The following is a 20,362-nucleotide window of genomic DNA, read 5'->3' on the forward strand; positions in this document are numbered from 1 at the left end:
AACATGCACGCGCATACACACATATAGAATAAGAAAAAAAAACAGTACAAGCACGCGCAAGCTCCACGAAACGCTCTTCTCTCGCTCTCCACACCGTTTTGCTCTCTTAGTAATCTCTCTCTTCTCTCTCGCTGTGTTTCTCTCACTAGCTGGCGCTGTTGGCAGTTTGTCAAAGCTAGCGTTGCCGCCTGTCGTTTTCATTATACGTTGTTTAGCCGTGCCGTGCGGGTCGTCGTCGCAGCAAGCAGCAGACGACGTCAGTCCGTTGCGTCAGTAATAACAATCTACTATTTTTTTCGAATTCCAATTTGGCAACAAATAGGATTTTTTAAAATAAATATAATAATAATAACGTAGGTGCATTAAATACAAAATACAAAATCCTAATTTAAATATACGTATATTAAGTGTATATAAAAACTTAGAAATGAAAATAAAGTAAAAAGCCAAACAGAGAGATTTTCGAATTCGTGGTTTAGCTTTTTCGCTGTTCTCGTGTGTGTGAGTGTGCATGTGTGCGTAAGCTTTTTTCTCGTGCCCATACCACAAAGCGCGTGCCTTGGCTCATGCAGCTGTCGTCTTTGTCGCAGTATGTGCGTGTGTGTGTACTATATTGTTTTTAATAAATTGTATAAGCATGACAAAACGCAATGGTGTAAAATAGACATACATACGTATGTATGTATATAACGGCAACAAATTTAGCAAAGCAGCGCTGCCAACGTCGGCACATTTCTGACTTTGACTTCAACTAGTTCTCTTTCAATTGCTCTCTCTCTCTCTCTCTCTCACTGCAATGTCCTTTATCCGACTCCCACACCCACACACACTTACGCAAACGTCGCTCTCGCGCTTTACTCTCTCGGTCGCTAGACAATCGCTTTGTTATTTTTATATGCAGTAGCAGCAGCAGCAGCAGCAGCACCGACAGCAACAACATCAACTGCAAAAGCAGCTCTTCGTGCTCTCTCTGCACGCTGCCAACACAATTTATTTATTTATTTTTTTGCTTTTTTTTATTTGAATTTTTTTTCGAAATTAGCAACAATAATAAACTGGCGCTAAAACGAAATTCAAAGAAAGTGCGTGGCTAAGATTGTGTGGGTTTCTGTGGATTTCAGTGTATGTATGTGTATATACATACATATGTGTACGTGTGTTGTTTTTTTGTTTTTTTTTTGTTCAATCTCTGACTCTCCACACATTGGCTGCGTGTCTTGCTGTGCGAATCTGAAACGCAAAGAAAACCCTCGCTTCGCCAGAACTTTTAATTTGTGTGTGTGTTTTTTGTTTGCTTTCTTCGTTTGGCGTTTTTTGCGCTCTAAGCTTTTAGCTTCTCTTTTGTTTTTATAAGCTCTTCAGTTGCTCAATAATGATGATGTTGTTTTCAAATTCACTTTCTACATACCCAACTTCATGCGCTCCTCTGCATTCAATTGCACTTTTCAAAACCTCAAATAAATGACAACAATAACAAACGTGCGTAGAAGCCTCCAATGCTAACAGTGATCTATAAGTACATATGTATATACATACATACATACATTCATCCATACATACGAGTTGCTTACGAATGACTTTGAAAGCAAAAGACCGAGAGCAACTGGCGCCGTGGCTTGCATGTACACACATACATTCATATGTGTATGTGTATGTGTGTATCTGTATATGTATGTGTATCTGCGTGATTCATACCTATTTATGTACGTACGTACGTGCATAGCCCACACACACATACTCATACATACAGACTTACATATATATATTTTGCATCTGTTACGATAACAAGCTTGAAAGTAGAGATGGCCACGTGACAGCATGCACATGAGATCACGCACGATCAATTGATTGACGAGATTGATCGACTTCAGAATACCCCACAGCATATTTCTATGTCGTTTGAAATTTGGCAAAACTAAAAACTTGGCTTGCCCCTTATTGATGTATTTATTATTTTTCACTTGAAGCAAATTAATAAACCCTGTGTATCACTATGTATAGATAAAGATATCTCTATAAACGTGTACTTTCCCGTAAATAGAAAGAAGCAAAGCTAAAGCTTCTATATTTATCGATAATCAAAGGTGAATTTCAGTTTCTTCATGCTGCCCCACCTACAAAGCACTTGAATCTGAGATAAATCGAGTTATCTGTGAATCATCGTCACTCGTTTATGGCTCTTATCTGGCCTTTATGCAATGCGCATATACATTGATATATGTACATATATATACAAATACATATGTATGTATCTAAGTTCGTATCATAATTGGGGTATTTACAGAAGCCCCTACGTACATATTTTTATATTGTTGTGCTTTAAGCACTTCAAAGTATTAAGTTTCAACGTATCGAGTGACCATATAGCGACGATCTACAGCATTTGTGTATTCATTTTTAGACACTTTGTTTATATATATACATATGCAGATAAATAATATACATATAGTATGTATGTATGTATGTATACCGAGGTACATGTGTCTTCAGTTATCTCTTTCTTAGTTTTTGTTAGTTTAGTTATCAGTGTGGATTTTTAATTATCAATTAACGACACTGCTAAATAAAGCATGTCTTATTATATTAATAGTTGATCGTCATATTGAAATAATTTCGATTTCGAAAAGAAAACAAATTTTTTTTTTTTTTTGCCTTTTGACTTTTAATTCTCAGACGATGTGGAAAAAGGGTTCGGTTTAAGTGCTTCGAATAGGTAAAGTTTGACTGGGTTCGCAATGCCAACAGCCAGCCCCTTCCGTTCCTGCTCTTCCCCTTGCTTAGGTACGGCCTGTGCTCGCAAGGTTTCTTTCACACGATGCTCTCACCCGAAAAAAAATAACGCACAGAAGAAGAATGAATGTAAGATGGAAAGAAAGCCTGTCGACTGTCGACTTGCGACAATGGGCCATAAAGTATTGGGAAATATGATGAGGCGTCTAAGGTACGACCCTTGGCCCATGGGGTTGTTGTTGCTGCTGCTGTTGTTTCTTTTCGCATCGGGGTCGATTACTGGTTACAAAAAGACTTCTTGATAAGGCAGTCGCCGCCGCGTCATCGAGCAGAATTTGGCCAACATGTATAAGTCACGTTTCTGGGGGTGTGAGTGTATGTGGGCGGTCGTGGTCGTAATCGTGGTCTTCTTTCTTATTCTTGTTAACTTGGGCAATTACTGCGAATTGTATTCTATATAAAGCGCTCTGCATTTGAATATTTAATAGAATTTTTCCACGCGCAAGTTTGTCAACCTTTATCACGCACGCACGCACTCACATCCATCCTCTCTCTCTCTCCCTACTCTCTTTCTCTCACACACACACTTAACGGCAAGAACTCTCTTACGCTCTTTGCAGTTTGCAAGCTGAAAATGTCATACTGTCGCGCACCCTGTCAAAACCAAAACACAACTGTGTGCATGTATGTGTATGTGTGTGGATTTGTGCATATTTATGCACACACATACATACGTGTATGCAGGCTTGATATAGCGACAAAGCTTTGCTTCTGCCAACCCTCAGACCACCATCAAATTGTGTTTAATGTCAAGGCAAAGAAAGGGAATAGAGAGAGAGAGAGAGAGCGCAAGAACTCTGGCAACTAGAAACAACAATAATGCCGCCCACGCTGTACAGCAAAGAAAGCTCCTGTGAGCTAAAAAGCTTGCGTCGCCTGTAATAATAACATCTGTCTGTAACTCCCCAATTCCCGCTCTCGCTCTCTCTCTGTCGTTCTCTTCGGCTAACTTTGTAGTCGGCTGCCGGCTGCAATATCCTTCAGTCGCCTGCCAGGTGTTGACTGTCGAATGGATCGACCCTTGACCTTTTTTTATGAATTATGAACAGGGGGCTACTTATGACAAAAACACAATGCAGCATTAGTTGTCAATGGTCTCACACATACATACACACACTCATACAAATGTCAATGTACGTGCACATTATAAAAGCAGCAGCAGCTGACGTCGGCATCGACATCGAATTCGCGCACGCGTCGATGTAATTTTCATTGATAGCCGACTGCTGTGTCGGCGTCAGTGTCTACGTCAGCGTCATGGCTCTGCAACTTGTTGTGGCGTGCGCTTCTTTGTCTTTGTAGTTTGTGTTTGCGCTTGTTTTGTGTTATGTGAATATACATATATACATATGCATGTGTGTGTGCTACGGTCGCCACGCATTTGTGCGCAATTAGCGCAAACACAACAGCTGTAACTGATCGCAGCGCTGCGTCGCGGCGTTCTCTTAAGTTGCTTGCAGCCGCAGGCGACAAAATTGTCGTTATCGCTACGTTAATTTACAACATTTAAGAAATGTAGCTGCAAAGCTGTGTAATTTATAAATTTTTATATATTTTTAATTGGATGTGTTCATGGGACTTTAATTTAGTGACACAATGTTGTCAATCTTCAACACTATACAAATTATTTGACATATCCAATATGAAACGGAAAGCTGCCTTTATAATAATATAATATTATTCTGTGGTTTCTTATATACTATTATTAGCTGCCTTTATGGTATTCATATGTACAACAAGGGTTAATCCAGACTTGCATATGAATGCTTTCAAAGACGTTAGTTTTGTTGGTTGATGAGCTTACAAATTAGTGAATTGTACTCTCTCGCTCTCTCGCAGTCATATCAATTGTGATCCTAATAGTATATGTTTTACTCTCATTGCAGCACACATATGTACATACATAAAAACATAAACAATATAAATCAAAAACAACGGTGCCCATTGCCAGTGCAATAATCAACCGCCAACAAGCAACAACAACAACAACAATAATAACTAAAGTGCATAATACACCAAAAGCAAGCAACAATAACAATAAGAAGAAGCAGCATAAGTCGAAAAGAAGCAACAATAAACCTACAAAAAATTCAACTGTAAACGTGTCGACCCAAATCTAAAAGATTCTCTCTCATACGGTTCGTCTGTTCTCTCTCTTCGTGTGCGTTGTTTGCGTGAATGCGAGTACGTGTGTGTGCGCGTGTGTGTGTGTGTGAGTGTGTGTGCGTGAGTGAGTGTGTGTGTGTGTGTTTGCGTGACTGAGTGTATCTGCAAGTGTGTCTGTGCGTGCGTGATTGTGTGTGTGTGTGTGTGTGTGTGTGCTTGTGAGAGAGTGGGCGGCTGTGTGAGACGCGGCTATGTCATTGGGCGTAAAAACGCTACTGGATGCTGCTCAGTACATTGAGCAGCAGGAAAAGGAACAGCTGGCGGTCGGCGGAGGCGGCCTTCTCAATAGTATCGATGAGCCGCATCATCCGCTGCATTTCTCCAACAGCATTGTCCACAACAACAACAACAGTGCAAGCCAACACAACAGAAACAACACGCCAACAGCAGCGGTTGCAGCGCTAACAGGAATAACAAGAACAACACCCGCCATCGTAAACAGCCATAATGGCCTGACTAACGGCATCGCTGCAGCGACTGTGGAGTATGAGTACGACGTTAGCGTTGGTAGCGCCTCCACCACAGTGGTTGTTGCTGGTAGCCCTAGGCAATTGGAGACGACGCCAGCGACGATAACGGGACGCAGCAGCGAAAGTCACATCATTTCGGGTGAGTCTCAACATTTACAATTATAATAACTTCAATATCAATCATCATCGTCATCATCATAAACATTATTCACTTTACAATATTATGTGCATTCCTTTTTTGTGTTCGATTCGGTCGCTCTCCTCTCTCTCTTTCTCTCTATCTATCTATCTATCTCTCTCACTGTTGTTGCATTTAAACTTGCTTTGACCTTGTTAGCAACGCAGCAGCAACAAAAGGAAAAATAATAAAAATAATAACATTGCCATCAAACGAATAGCATTTGTGCATTTGTGTGGGCGCGCACTGTACAGCTAAAAACAAACAACAAAAATATGAGCTCGCGGGCACGATCGCAATTTCTCTCTCTCTCTCTCTTTCTCTCCCTCTCTCCTACTCTGCTTTCTTGCTGTCTGAGTGCATGTGCGGCAGCAGCAGCAGGTACTGTTATATTTTTAGCGCTTTTGTTGCTTTCTGTTTGCTCAGCTCAAGCCAGCCAAATATGCATGTGCTAAATTTGCTGCCTACTTAGTTTAGTGTTGCTGCTGGTGTTGTTGTTTCTCTCATTTCCTTAGCTAATGCTAGGGTGGGGAGGGGAAGCCAAGCAGCAATATTGTTTTTATTCTTACGCTTTAGCTGTTGCTGTACTCATTTGGCTGCTACATACAAAACAATTTTTACGCACACATACATACAACATTTGTAGTTATACAAATTCATATGTATATAAATGTATACACATTTGTGTTATTACCATTTTGTCTTTGGCTTTTTGCACGTACGTTCGTACTTGTTGCTGTTGTTGTTTGGGGTCACGTCATGTTGCTACTCATTGTTTGTGCGCTCTCTTTATCGCCTTTCAAGCGCAACCATAAAAAACAGGCAGGCAAATTAGTCATAGCATTCATACTATATAGAGAGAGGGAGAGATACGAGAGAACGAACACACGCATACAAACAAACGGCAATACTTGTGTGAGCGTAGCTCCACGTGAGCGTCACACCAGCGAGCGAGAGAAAGAAAAAGAGAGGGAGAGCGCATTCTTAAGTTGTTTCTCTTTCGTTTTGTATTTCTTTCTTTGCAAACACAATATTCAAGCTGAGAGACGCTCTCCTCGCTCTCTTCATATATATTTGACTCTCTTTTTCTTTTGCACGCCGCAGCTGTGTAAAGCAAAGTCAATGAACTTTGTACGCATTTTTGTTTTTTTTTTGTTTTGTTGCTTTTTGGGCAGAGCTCGTTCATATTTTTATTAGCGTCTGCCTTTCTTTTTATGTTATGCTATGTTTTATGTTTATTTTCTTTACACTTACAATTTGTTGTTGCATTTGTTGCATACCCGTTATTTGGGGCTTGTAATATTTGGACAGCTGTCTCTGCTCTGCTGCCGCCACTGCCGCTTCTGTTGTTTTTGAGCTTGTGTGCGCACATGCATGTGTGTTTGTTTGTGTTTGTGTTGGTTGTCAGTCAGCCTGCGCTCAGCTGAGCTCCGCAAAAACAAAAACAATAAATGGGCAGCAGGCAACTGCAAATGTTATGCAACACAAAGCATGCATACATGTACAAATGTGTGTATGCGAAACTCTCTCTCTCTGTGTGTGTGTGTGTGTGTGTGAGTGAGTGAGCTAATGAAAGAGCGTACGATTGAGTTTTTGAGTAGGTGAATTATGGAATCTGCTTTTGCTCCAGCTGACTTTAGTTTCTAGACTTGCGTTTCAATTAATCAAATGCAATAATAAACGGAATTACGCTTATTATGTTTTTAATATATAAATTTAAGTTTGGTATACTTAGAGCGTAAACATTTGCGTATGAATCTACACAATTATACAGCTACTTTTGCCATTTACACATACCCATGGATTAGTGTGCAATCAACGGGATTGTTGCTTTTGCTAGCGTCTCGACTGTGCTAACTGCAGTTCTTTACTCTCTCTCTCTCTCTCTTTCTTTCCTCTCTTTGTATATATATGTATGTATGTGTGTGTGCAAAGAGCTACTGCTATCCATTGTCCATATGCGATAATCGCCCTATCACTCTCTCGCCCCCTTTTTACACTCTTCGCCTAAAAGCACGCAATGAAACGGTACAGCTCTGGGCAACTGCCTAGAGATAGATGCAGTCGTTGCTGCTGCCGTTATTGTTGTTGTTGCTGTTGTTGTTGTAACTGTAATATGCTAACGTATGCGTGTGTGATCCATGTGTTTGTTGTTGCCAATTTGCATTATTATGTATTTCGTGGTTGGTTTTGCCAGCAGCGCGAGCATTTCAAAATACATTCGCCATTTAGTCGCGTGCTACGGCTGCCGGACGCTGGGCTCCACGCATTCCAAGACCCGTTCCATGGCGAACATGTCGCAGTCACAGAACGAAACGCAACAACAAACAAGCACAGATTGCCCGACAGAGCAGCGCGAATTACTAACAGAACTGCTGAGTCGCCTCAGCGCACTTCAAGCTTTATTGTTGGCGCATCAGTCGCAATCGCAGTCGCAGTGGCAAACGCAATCGCAGTTGAAAACGCAAACACAAAAAGCGCAGTTAACGTCAGCGACGCTAGCGGCGCCGCCCAAAAAGAAATGGATATATCGTCACTATCGTCTTGGTATGTGTGTGTGTGTGTGTGTGTGTGTGTACATGTGTGTAAAATACCACGTGATAAAAGCGCACGTGGCGATCGAATAAGAGTGCGCGTGAGAAAGAGAGAGAGAGAGTGAGTGAGAGAGAGTGAGCGAGAGAGAGGGGTGTGCGATGAAGAGAGCTTGCGTGTGTGTAGTGTGCGTGTCAAAAATGTGCAGCTTCGAAAGTTTTTACTTTTTGTTGCTGTTTGCTTTTATTCTTTCTGTTTTCTTTGATGTAAAGAGAGATCATAATGTGGGTGGACTTGTTCAGTTATGTTTTGCTGTTTATTTATTTATTTACATAAATTATACATTCACAGATACATGTGCATATGTGTATGTACATACATATATTTATATTATATTAAATATGTATGTATGTATGTGAAATGTTAATGTTATTTCTTCTGCATATGCATATTAAAATGGTTAGAATTGATTTAATTTTAGAGAAAAGGAAACAGAGGGTCTGCGTCAGATGTACGTCAGTTTATACATTTACATATATATGTAAATCTATATATGGTATATATGTACCTACTTTAATATGTATCTATGCGAAATGTAGAAGATTTTGAGACATTTCTATTCAAAGATAGTTGTAAAATTTCACTAAAATTAATTTTCTTTATGTAATATTATGAATAAATATTGATAAAATCTTATACATGTATGTATATATATATACATATACATATACTTCTGCACATACGTATCTATGACCTATAGGCAACAAAATATGCCTTGAGAATTCTCTATAAATCATTAGAACTCTACGATTTACTTTGATATACATATCTATGTATATGATGAATGCAAGAAACATATGTTTATAGGGGGTGTTAGATATGTGTTTTGTATAATTAAACACGCACACGCACCTGTCGCAGCACGTGAATCGCATGGCATATTGATTGGCCATTATTTGTTTATTTGCTGGGAAAACATTTGATTGCTCAAATAATTGCATAATTTACATAATTGCATATACTATAGCAACAATATAACGGGTGTCGCATATCGTATATAATTGAAATAATGAGCCTTGATTTGAATTTGATTCGATTTAATTTGCTTTGATTTGTGAATATATTTTTAAGTTCATATGAATTTACCAGATAGATACAGTTTTTATATGGTTCGATCTCTGGGTCTCTGGTCAGAATAGCTCATCTGATGCATTTATGTATGCAAATGTATATATGTATGTAGATACATACATATGTACATACACACATGCATATATTCATACATATCTATATCTTATATACATGAATATGTATTATATATGTATATGGATACATACACATACATATGTACATTATGTATACATACATACATATAAGAATTTATATACATATACATATATTTGTTTTTGTGGGCCATTGTCAATGTTATTGTCGCTGTTGTTATTGTTCTTGTTGTTGTTGTTGCTCATCTATTTTTGTGTGTGTTGTTGTTTTTTTTAAGTTGATTCAAATGTCATTCACTCATTGATTTATGTTCGTTTATAAGTCCAGACCAAATACCAAACATCACAAAATTACTTTAATTATATATGGTTAAGGAACTTCCATGATATAGCGGATTTCCTAAGTATAATACAGTTAAAGATTCTGGATCTGTTCAATGAACGCTGTTCAATTCCCATTCCGGAATTCAGCACTTGAGCTACAGTTTCATAGAGCTGACTGAGTTCGTAAGCCTAAGTGAACTAGTGAGCGAATGACTATAAGTGTAATCACAGACTAACTTTAACAGTTCTTGTTACTGGAATGATATCTAGTTCAATTGAACTGGCTGTGAATGATATAGTCAGACAATATATAAAAAGTTATAGACCCTTAGAAGCAATGAGGATTCAAGTTCTGTTAAAAAAATAAGCTCTCTAGTGCAATTCTCATTTATTCAGCAACTGATCATTTCGTTCATTTGAACTGAGTTCATAAACCAAAGTGAACTACTGATCGAATGCATCCAAACATGTATTATCACGAACCCAGCCCATGTAAATTGAATCAAGTTCAATAGAGCTGATTGTGATAGACATAAGCAGATAGAAAGATATAGTAATATATATGGAATGTTATAGACACTCAAGAGCTGACATATAACCAATGAGAATTCATTTTCTGTTCAATGAATCAGTTCTATAGTTCAATTTTCATACATTCAGCAACTCGGTACTACGTTCATTGAAACTAAATTCGTGAACCCAAGTGAACTAGTCTACCAATGAATTCAATTGTTATCATGGACTAGCTTTAATAGTTCTTCTTCTTTGACACTCTATAGCTGACATATAACCAACACGACTTCTACTTCTTTTCAATGAATGAAGCTCTGTAGCTCGATTCTCATGTATTTTGCATTGGAACTAGATTAGTGAACCCGAGTGAACTAGTAAACGAGCGTAACAGTTTCAATAACGCTAACTAATTGTAATATATATAGTCAGATAGGTGATATATGTATACACTCAATATCTACTAAACAACAGATATGATGTACAAAAGTCCCGTTATCATCGTTCTATGCCAACTCTATCGGGAACAGTTTTTCTATTTCCATTTCCATTTCCATTGTCATTTCAGTTTTCATTTCCCTTAAATTCGCACTCCATTTGTCATGCTGTCAGCACACACAAACACACATTCACACACACACACACACACATGCACATGCACACATGCACATATTCACATGTCATAGAAATTTTGATTTCTCACCTGCGCTTGCATAAATAATTATAATTTGATTTTTGTTTGTTGTTGTTGCTTTTTCCTCTATTCATTTATTTATGTTTTTTGATTTCCTTTCATTTTTGTTGTTGTTGTAGAGGATGAAAATTCCTCCTCCAAAACCAACTCCCACCCCCAACAACAACAAGTAGCAACAGGCAGAGCAGCAGCAGCAGCCGCCGCAGCAGCAGCAGCAACAACAACAACAACAACTGCAACAAAATCAAACAACTCGGGCCGGATCGATGGGTCCACGTTTGTGGTGCTGGCATCGGGCTCATCGCCGCTGCAGGTCCAGGTGCCGGCTGTGGTTAGCAGTGCTCGTACCACGCCCCCCTCGCCGCTGAAGCACAAGCTCTCGGCGGTCGCTGGCTCCCAGTTACCGTGCAAGTATTTGGTGTTGGCTGACGCCAAGGGCGCCAGCTCAACGCAAACGCCAATAGCCGGCGCCGGAACTGCAAACGGAACCGGAACCGGTACCGGTACCGGAACTGGTACCGTAGCCGCAGCCGCAGCCGCAGCCGTAGCCGGTGCCGGAGCTGGAGCTGGAGGAGCAACAGCAGTTGGAACAATTGGCTCTGCAGCCAGCTTGAGCCTGGCCAATTTCCAGCCGCTGACATGCCAGACGCCCAAATCGCAAATAACGCTTACCCCGCCCCCGACGGCCACACGCCGACTGATTGAGCCGCAGGCCCGAATCCGCTCGCACTCAATGTCCTCCCATAAAATTTCAGCGCAACCCCACGGGCTGGACGATGCGCCCCAGAGCTACCTGCTCGCCGGCCGGGCCTCGACTAGCACGGCCAGTGCGTACCGCACCATCTTCAACACGCAACAGCAGCCGCACCACCAACACCACCAACACCACCACCACAACCACCACCACCACAGCCAGCACCAGGCCGCATCCACATCCGTCTCCAGCTCGGCGCCAGTGGCGGGATCTCAGCTGGCCGGACACGGCGGTCGCAGACGCACCATCAGTTCCAACAGCAACGGGTGAGTGCCTGACGCGAATTGAACTGGAGTCAATTCATAGAGTCTCATAAATGCAGTATATTCCCATTAGTATATATATTTAGTATATTTCTGTAAGTATGTTTAGATGGGGTATATGTACATATTTCTATTCCATATGCAGTAGATGGTATATTCGTTTTAGTTTGTATATATATATAGTATAGTGTATATGTATATAGACAGTGTGTAGATGCAGTATATTCCTCTTAGTATATTTCTGTTAGTATGTATAGATAGGGTATATTTACTTCTATACTATATCGAGTGTGTATAAAGACAGTATATTCGGTATGTTAGTTTGTATATATACAGTATAGTGTATATGTATATAGACAGTGTGTAGATGCAGTATATTCCTCTTAGTATTTATATCTAGTATATTTCTGTTAGTATGTATAGATTCATTTCTATTCCATATACCGTGAAGTATAAAGATAGTATATAGTGTATATAGACAGTGTGTAGATGCTGTATATTCTGCTTAGTATTTGTATTGCATAGATACAGTATATTTCCTCTAGTATGTATAGATAAGGTATATTTACTTCTATTCCATATACAGTAAAGTCTATAAACAGTATGTTCCTTTTAGTATTTACATATGTGCATAGACAGTATATTTCGGTCAGTATATATACATATATACTGTATATTCCTTTCTAATCGATATACAATATAGTATTTTTGTATATAGACGGTATTTAATTGTAATATCTATATTCATTTTTGTATATAAGTATAGTTTTTAGTATAGGCAAAGTATTTTCGTGTTAGTATATATAATATATATGATATATACCTATGTATTTGTACAGTATGTGCATAAACAGTATTTTTCATTTAGTATATACATATGTGTATAGATAGTATATTCTTGTTAGTATTTACAGATACAATATATTGCTTTCTATTCCATATACAGTGAAGTATATAGACAGTATATTCGAGCTAGTATATATGCATGCCATATTTATGTACAGTATATGTATAAATAGTAGTCATCTTTTTAGTATGTACATAGACAGTATATTCCAGTATATTAATTTTTATACCATATACAGCATAAAGTATATCTATATAGACAGTATATTCAGGCCAGTATATTCCTTTTAGTATATATGCAGCTTAGAGTTTATACACAGTATATTAGTGTTAGTGTATAGATAATATTAATGATAAATATATATATGTATATACTTGATATTCCCTTTAGTATATGTTCATAGATAGGAATATATCTGTCAGTATTTATATATACCCAGTATATTCCATATTATTCCATATATATAGTATTTTCATATATTATAGACAGCATATTTCAGTTAGTATATATACAGTATATTCCTTTTAGTATAGATGCAGTATATTCGTTTTAGTAAAGATGCAGTAGATTTTTTTTTAGTATATCTACAGCCTATTATTTTCAATATATATGCAGTATATTCATGTTAGTATATAAATGCGTAATATTCCCTTTAGTTTATCTTTTAGTATAGCCATAGTATATTCGTACTAATATACATATACAGTATATTTTAGTATACATATATACAGTATATTCCTTTTAGTATTTCTTTTTCATAGAAACCACTACTATCTATTTTTTTTTTATGAATAATGTAATTTTCCAGATTTTTCTGTAACAAAAATATTCTAAATTAAGATTTAAATTTGTGAATTTGTATTTTCAGTTCGAAATGCTTTCAAAATATTCTGCTTATTGCAAAATTTGTAGTGCTCAGTAGTAACACTATTTGCCTGTATATAAACTCAATATTTCATATATACATGCAAGTATATATAGCTTCTAAATTCGTTTAGTTAGTAGAATGTTTTTCGGAACTTAGTATTAAACACTTTCGATTATGCATTTGATGTAGATTGGTTCCTTCTATAATTATACCATATCTATATAATTATACTATATGTCTATATCAAAGGCAATCAAATCAAATTGTGCGATATTAATTTATACCAGAAATTTCCTCTCACTTTATTGTTGTAGAGAGCCTAGTGTTAAGGCCTTATTCAATTTGAATCGAAACTAATTCACTGAACAACTAATTCTGATCTTAGGGCGGGCACCCGTGAGGTGCACAACAAGCTGGAAAAGAATCGGCGCGCCCACCTGAAGGGCTGCTACGAGGTGCTGAAGAACGAGCTGCAGCTCAAGGATGAGGACCGCAAGAAGACATCCAATTTGGCAATACTCGATAAGGCGCACCAGACTGTTGTGGTATGTGCCAGTCCCTCTACCCCTCCCTCTCACCCTCTAACTCTCATTTCATCTCATTCTTTGGTGCAGGAACTGGCAAAGGAAAATCGGGAATTGGAGGTGGTGATTGAGAATTTGTCCAAACAGCAGTTTGAGCTGCAAAAGCGCCTTAGCAGCCTAAAACGCCCTGCGGATCAGAGCATTCCACTCAGCGACAAAGGTTGGTTCATTGGCAATGTGAAAGCAGTTGGATAAATGTACATGCATATACCCAAATATATATGTAGATATACTTTTATATAAGCATATGTGTATAGCTATACAGTGTATCAATAATATCTTTGTACAGCCCTCAACTTCCGTAGAGTCCAGCAAGAAGTTGCGAAAATCTATCTAGAGGCAGGCCAAAACTTCTTTATATAGATCACATTTGATAACCAACTGGACTTGAATAGATAAAGCTTCAACTTATTTGAGCCATAGAAAATGCTGGTCAAAAATGGAGGTATTTCAGCTTACCAGTTCTAAGGATCTACATCCAAATCATAAATCAAAGAAATCTAAATGAGCTCCTCTAATATAAATGATAGCTTGAGTAAACAGATAATGTTCGCCTGGGATTGTCGTATGAGTGCAGAGCTTCTACATCTGGCTTAGACTAAATGGACAATTTACTTACTGTACTTTGATATTTCGTTGGCTCTAGGCCAAGTTAAAACTATTTGCCATAAGATTACAATGTAATCTACAGTAGAACTCCGATAAATCGAAATGGCAATGGGGAGCAGTTTTTTTTTTTTTTGATTTACACAGAATTCAAATTATCGATAATTATTGAGAAGGGAATCGATTTTTATCGATTTATTGTATTCGACAGAGCTCTGATCTATATCGGATCAAGCATATGCTGTTTAAAGATAACTGAAAGAGGTCTTCATAGTGGGCTAATCTATGTCTATATAAGAGGTTCTGTATATACCAGAAGAAAGAAAAGTTGTACGCAGACAATATTGATGGACTGTATAATATGTATTATATACAAGTATGCATATATTATCTGTATATATCTGTATATATCTGCATTTGTATGACAACACAGCGAAGTTTGTGCAACGACTGCGACTGCGACTGCGAGTGCGAGTGCGAAACGAAACACTTGAGACTGGACAATTTGTTGACAATTTGCATTTGCGCTCGGCGAAAAGTAGCTCAAGTTTTGCATATCATTTGCAGCACCTCTGCAGTTGGTCCGCTGCTGCCCGTCCCGCTCGACCTTCAGCTTATGCAATACAAATCGTGCGATTCGCATGGATCGATCGATTGATCTTCAGCTGCAGTTTGTGTATATGAAATATTTGTTTATATTTTGAGCATGCTTCAAATGTTCTTGACTAAAATCTCATTAAATCTCTCTCTCTCTCTCTCTCTCTCTCTCTCTCTCTCTGTCGCTCGCTCTTTTGCAGATGCCAATGAAGCCGTTTGCCTGGCAACCACCAGCAGCAACATCAATGCCAACGTCAGCACCAACGCCACCTCATCAGCATCGCCATCATCGTCGTCGTCATCATCATCTTCATCATCATCAGCATCATCATCATCAATATCAACATCATCAGTGTCGATATCTCCATTGTCAGTGGCCGGCGCAGCCACGCCCATTCTATTTGATGGCATCGCGCCCGTCTCTGCCGCTGGTGTAAGTTGACAATGAAAACGAAAAAAAAAATAAATTAAATAAATAAAATAAAATAAAATAAAATAAAAATAATATTATTGGGGCAAGAGTCGAGAGTCTAGCATATGAATTAAATTGCAAATTTATGCTAAGCCATGCCCAGTTCTCTATTCAACTGGTTCACATAACTCGCATAGCGAGCCAGGCATGTAATATAATGAACTAGTCAGCTGAATCGGTTATAGAGACAGTTCCAATTCCAGTTCCAGCTCCAGTTCCAGTAGAAATTTCAATTTGCAAATTGAGCAACTTTATATTTTATATAACGATTACTTGAAAGTTTCTTCAGAGGCGTTACGAAGGCGTTATATGAATAAAATACTAGGCTCAGTATAATCTAATCCGAGTCGTTTTGGAAGATTTTATGCAAAGGAAATAGTTCTTTAAGCATATCTTATTGGATTTGAATAACAATTTTATTTTATAAAAAAAAAAAAAAAAAAAAAAAAAAACTTTTGGTTGACTTTTTGTTAATTAAATATTTCTTTCAAGAATTATTTTTGCCCTTAAAAACTTGTTTTACATTAACAAATTCGTATATGACTCGAACTGGAACTGGTTCGCATTGCTGCAAATATGAAAAATGTAAATAACGTATTCCAATGGGGATAATGAATTAAATATTATTTTATGTGACTCTTAAAATGCACAAAAAGCTTTTAATATTTAAGTCGAAATTATCTGTCAAAGTCAATTTAAATATGACAAGAAAATTTGATATATTTTTATATGTATATATTTAAAAATAAAAAATTGGTTTGAATAATGAACTAAAAATATATATAAAAATATTGATCAATTGACTGTTTTAATATAATACGCTACTATCTTCATGAACGGGGTTAACTAAACACGTAAACTATTCATGGAAATATTGGTGCGACTAAGCATTAAATATTAAAGCAAAGTTGTTGTGATTAAAAAAGAATAGCTTGACAGAGGAAATAGATGAACCTAGAAAATAATGTTATAAAATAATTTTAATGCTAAGGAAGCCTAATGAATCGAATAAATGTTGTATAGGACTGTCCATTAATGGATCGAAAACAGTATAGGGCTTACCATGTTCGATAGACCTTTAAAAAGTTGCCCAGTTTTGACAGACTGATGTTTTTTCTTTTTTAATCAAAGAAAACGAGAATTTTGTTCTTGTAGATAATATTAAATATTTTATATGATATATGTGAATATTAGATCACTCCGCCTGGAGCCTAAACAGCGTACTGTGCACGGCTCTGTTAAAAGATATATAGGGTTGCCAGATGGGTTCGTCGAATATGGACAACCCTGTATTAGGTCCTTCATTAAGTACTTTCGCTTTCTTTTTAGTAAAATTTAAACACGATTTGTTTTTGTTATGCAAAATATTTTATGAAATGAGATGTTAGCCAGTTTTATCCAAAACCTTTTGCTATATACTTATATAGTATGTAGCGTTCATATAAATATTGTAGTAGTGCCTACTTATATGGAGAACAAATCTATTAAAGATTACTGAAGCTTGTATAATATATATTATGCCTTGATATAGAATTTTGTATTCAATATTGACAATACGAAAGACCCTAGGTAATACTAAAGCCCATTTAAAGGGTAAGCAAAGAGTCTAAAAAAAGAGATATATACATTTATATGTATATTCCGATTAATTAAGTATATTAAATGTGATGAAAAATTCAGTTGAGAGACTTTTCGCTATAAGAGAACCTAAATGAACTATATATAGTAGGGTCTACGCTTAAGCACAGTATTTAAATTATTTAATTGCACAAATTGTTGTAAAATTTGAACTCACAATGTCGAAGCTTGGTAAATTTTATCCTCCTTCTCTCTCTCTCTCTCTCTTTCTATATGCTGCTATCTCGCTCGCACCATCTATGCAGCTTATAACCACGGCCATATCATCTGTGATAAGCAAGAGCAACGCGAACAGTGGCAAACACAGCAACAACAACAACAACAACAACAGCAACAACAACAACAATGTGACCTCTGCTGCTGTCAGCTTTGCACAGAATGGGTATACCGCCGCAACAGCCTATGTCGCTGCCATCGACTTGCTTAAGAACAACAACAACAACAACAATAATAACAGTCATAGCAACAACAACAACAACAATGGGAACAGCAGCAAGCATTGCAATAATATTGTTGGCTTTGCACAGGGCACATTGCTAAATCATAGCGCTGCCGTTGCCATAAACCTGCTTAAGAATAGCAACAACAACAACCACAACAACAACCACAACAACAACAACAGCAGCAACAATGGCTCGCCCACAGCATCGTCGCCGCCGCAGCAGCACAGCCCAGCGGGCAGCCCCATTGTGGGCGGCACAACGCTGACAACGCGTGGCTCACCAACGCCATCGACGCCGTCGCCATCGCCGAGCTCCTCGTCGAGCGGCGTCTCGTCATCGTCCTCGTTCAATGGCTCCTCATCGTCGTCCTCGTCGTCGTCCTCATCGTCATCGTCCAGCTCATCAGTGTCGTCCGGCTCGTCGGCCAGCTCCTCGCCCCCTGCGCAGCTGCAGCAGACGGCGACGGCGACGGCGACGGCGCATTTGATGAGCGGCACGCGCGGCGCCAACATCAAGTTCCATGGCGGTGCCGGCGGTGGCGCCACCATTGTAACGGCAACGGCGCCCAATGCGGCCGCAGCAAATGGTAAGCGCCAGATCTAAATATATATATATATCTCTTAAGCAATTTGTAATTCTCTGGTAATTGCTTTCAGGACATGGAGCGGGATTCCATCAGGCGGACAAGGATCGCAACTACAATTTCTTGATACGCAGCGGCACTGCGGCGCAGTAGGAGGCAGCAGCAGCAGCAGCAGCAACAACAACAACAACAACCACAACAATAATAATAATAATCATAAAAACCGTAAATCAACTAAAACAACAACAACAACAACTGAATTGTGTGCAACAGCTCCCACCTTAAAAGAAAATAAAGAAAAAAAAAAAAACAAAACTCTAAGAAATTAAAAAAAAAAAACTAAAAAAACAAATAAAATTATAAACAAAATAAGAAATGTAAAGCAAAAGGAAATAGAAAACACAGCAAGTAGACAAGCGTCTAGTACTCAACTCTATGTTTCTTCGATTTCTGCCATGCAACAACAACAACAACAACAACAACAAGCGCAGCAGCAGCAACAACAATCGCACACAGCAACAGCAGCAGCAGCAGCAGCAACAACAACAACAACAAGCATAACAGTTCCGCCCAACATTCAAGCATCGATATTGAGAATCAAAAACAAAACAAAAAAACTTACAAAAAAAGTAAAGAAACAAAGAGAAATACATATTTAAACAAAAGAGAAAATTATTTTTAATAAATAATTTTATACACACAAAGCAAATTAACAACACAACAACAACAAGATGAAGAAGAAAAATATGTAGACAACAAATGCAACTAGTGGGCTACAACAGCAACACACACACACAAACACACACACAAACACACACACACATACTGAGAGACAGAGAGAGAGAGAATCGCACATTTTAAACACAAAGAAAACATATTATATAAGATCTATTATATGTATACATATATGCATATATAATATATATGTATATATTACAAATATTTAGCCACCTACTATGTATCTAAACACATATAGCTATATTTCTATGTATAACGAGAATCTAGAGAAAATCTATATAAAAGAGAAGAAAACCAACTAAAAACCACATAAATGTTGTATGTTTAGCGAATCAACAAAATACCAGACACACACACACACACACACACACACACACAGACAGACAGACACTAACTGAAATTAATAGTAACATAAAAAAACAAAATTTAAAACGTATTTCTATGCGCTGTTGTAACAGAAACCACCAAATGGGTAACGCTTTATAAAACTACATTGCATATCTAGGTATATGATGTATGCACACATTCAAAACTGTATATGTGTATATGTGTGCGTGTGTGTAGCTATAACTCTGTATAAGTCTATAGAAGAGCTCTGTGTGTGTGTGTGTGTGTATTTTTTTTTTTGGCAAACATTTTATGCATGACAAATGGGGAAAAATGTCGAACTAAAGACATATTTTTTATTATGCCATGTGCAGAAATCAATTAACCGTGTGCGTGTGTGTGTGTGTGTGTGTGTGTGTGTGTGGGTGTTAGCATATATGTAGCTATTGTGTACTCTATGACCAAACGAAACCATCTAAGCAAAAACGAAAAACACCAAACAAACAAAAACTAATGCAAAAGTAGAGCAATTACAAAAAAAAATAAAAAAAAAATTAAGTAAACATAAATGCCTGCCCCCCCGTTAGATCATATTAATATATAAATGGGCTCGAGAGAAACGAAAACTCCTTTTGAGAAACATACACGAAATTCTATATATATATATATATATATATATATATATAGACTATATATGTATGTATATATGTACCATGTCCCTGGCCGAAATCAAATTCAATTTTTACAGCCTTCCT

At 37.8% G+C, this 20,362-nt stretch overlaps 1 protein-coding gene across 4 annotated transcripts; it reads left to right on the top strand.

Annotated features, from left to right (window-relative positions):
- The first annotated feature begins 252 nt into the window (after positions 1-252).
- On the top strand, positions 253-19,564 carry Mnt (transcription factor mnt). Of its 4 annotated transcripts, none has more exons than XM_089264353.1 (8): positions 253-269; positions 4,677-5,565; positions 11,007-11,907; positions 14,005-14,164; positions 14,234-14,363; positions 15,607-15,839; positions 17,762-18,545; positions 18,616-19,564. In XM_089264353.1, exons 2-8 carry the CDS (start codon positions 5,148-5,150, stop codon positions 18,693-18,695), a joined length of 2,706 nt encoding a protein of 901 aa, XP_089120479.1. In that variant the 5' UTR covers positions 253-269; positions 4,677-5,147; the 3' UTR covers positions 18,696-19,564. The 4 variants fall into 4 exon arrangements, with proteins under 4 accessions (XP_089120479.1, XP_089120481.1, XP_089120480.1 ...); XM_089264355.1 differs by lacking the exon at positions 253-269 and having other exon boundaries at positions 17,762-18,085; positions 18,125-18,545; XM_089264354.1 differs by lacking the exon at positions 253-269 and having other exon boundaries at positions 11,007-11,438; positions 11,469-11,907.
- Positions 19,565-20,362: the final 798 nt, after the last annotated feature.

The sequence above is a fragment of the Drosophila navojoa genome, chromosome X (assembly GCF_054131105.1).
Source record: "Drosophila navojoa isolate 15081-1374.11 chromosome X, UAZ_NAV_1.0, whole genome shotgun sequence".
Classification (NCBI taxonomy): domain Eukaryota; kingdom Metazoa; phylum Arthropoda; class Insecta; order Diptera; family Drosophilidae; genus Drosophila; species Drosophila navojoa.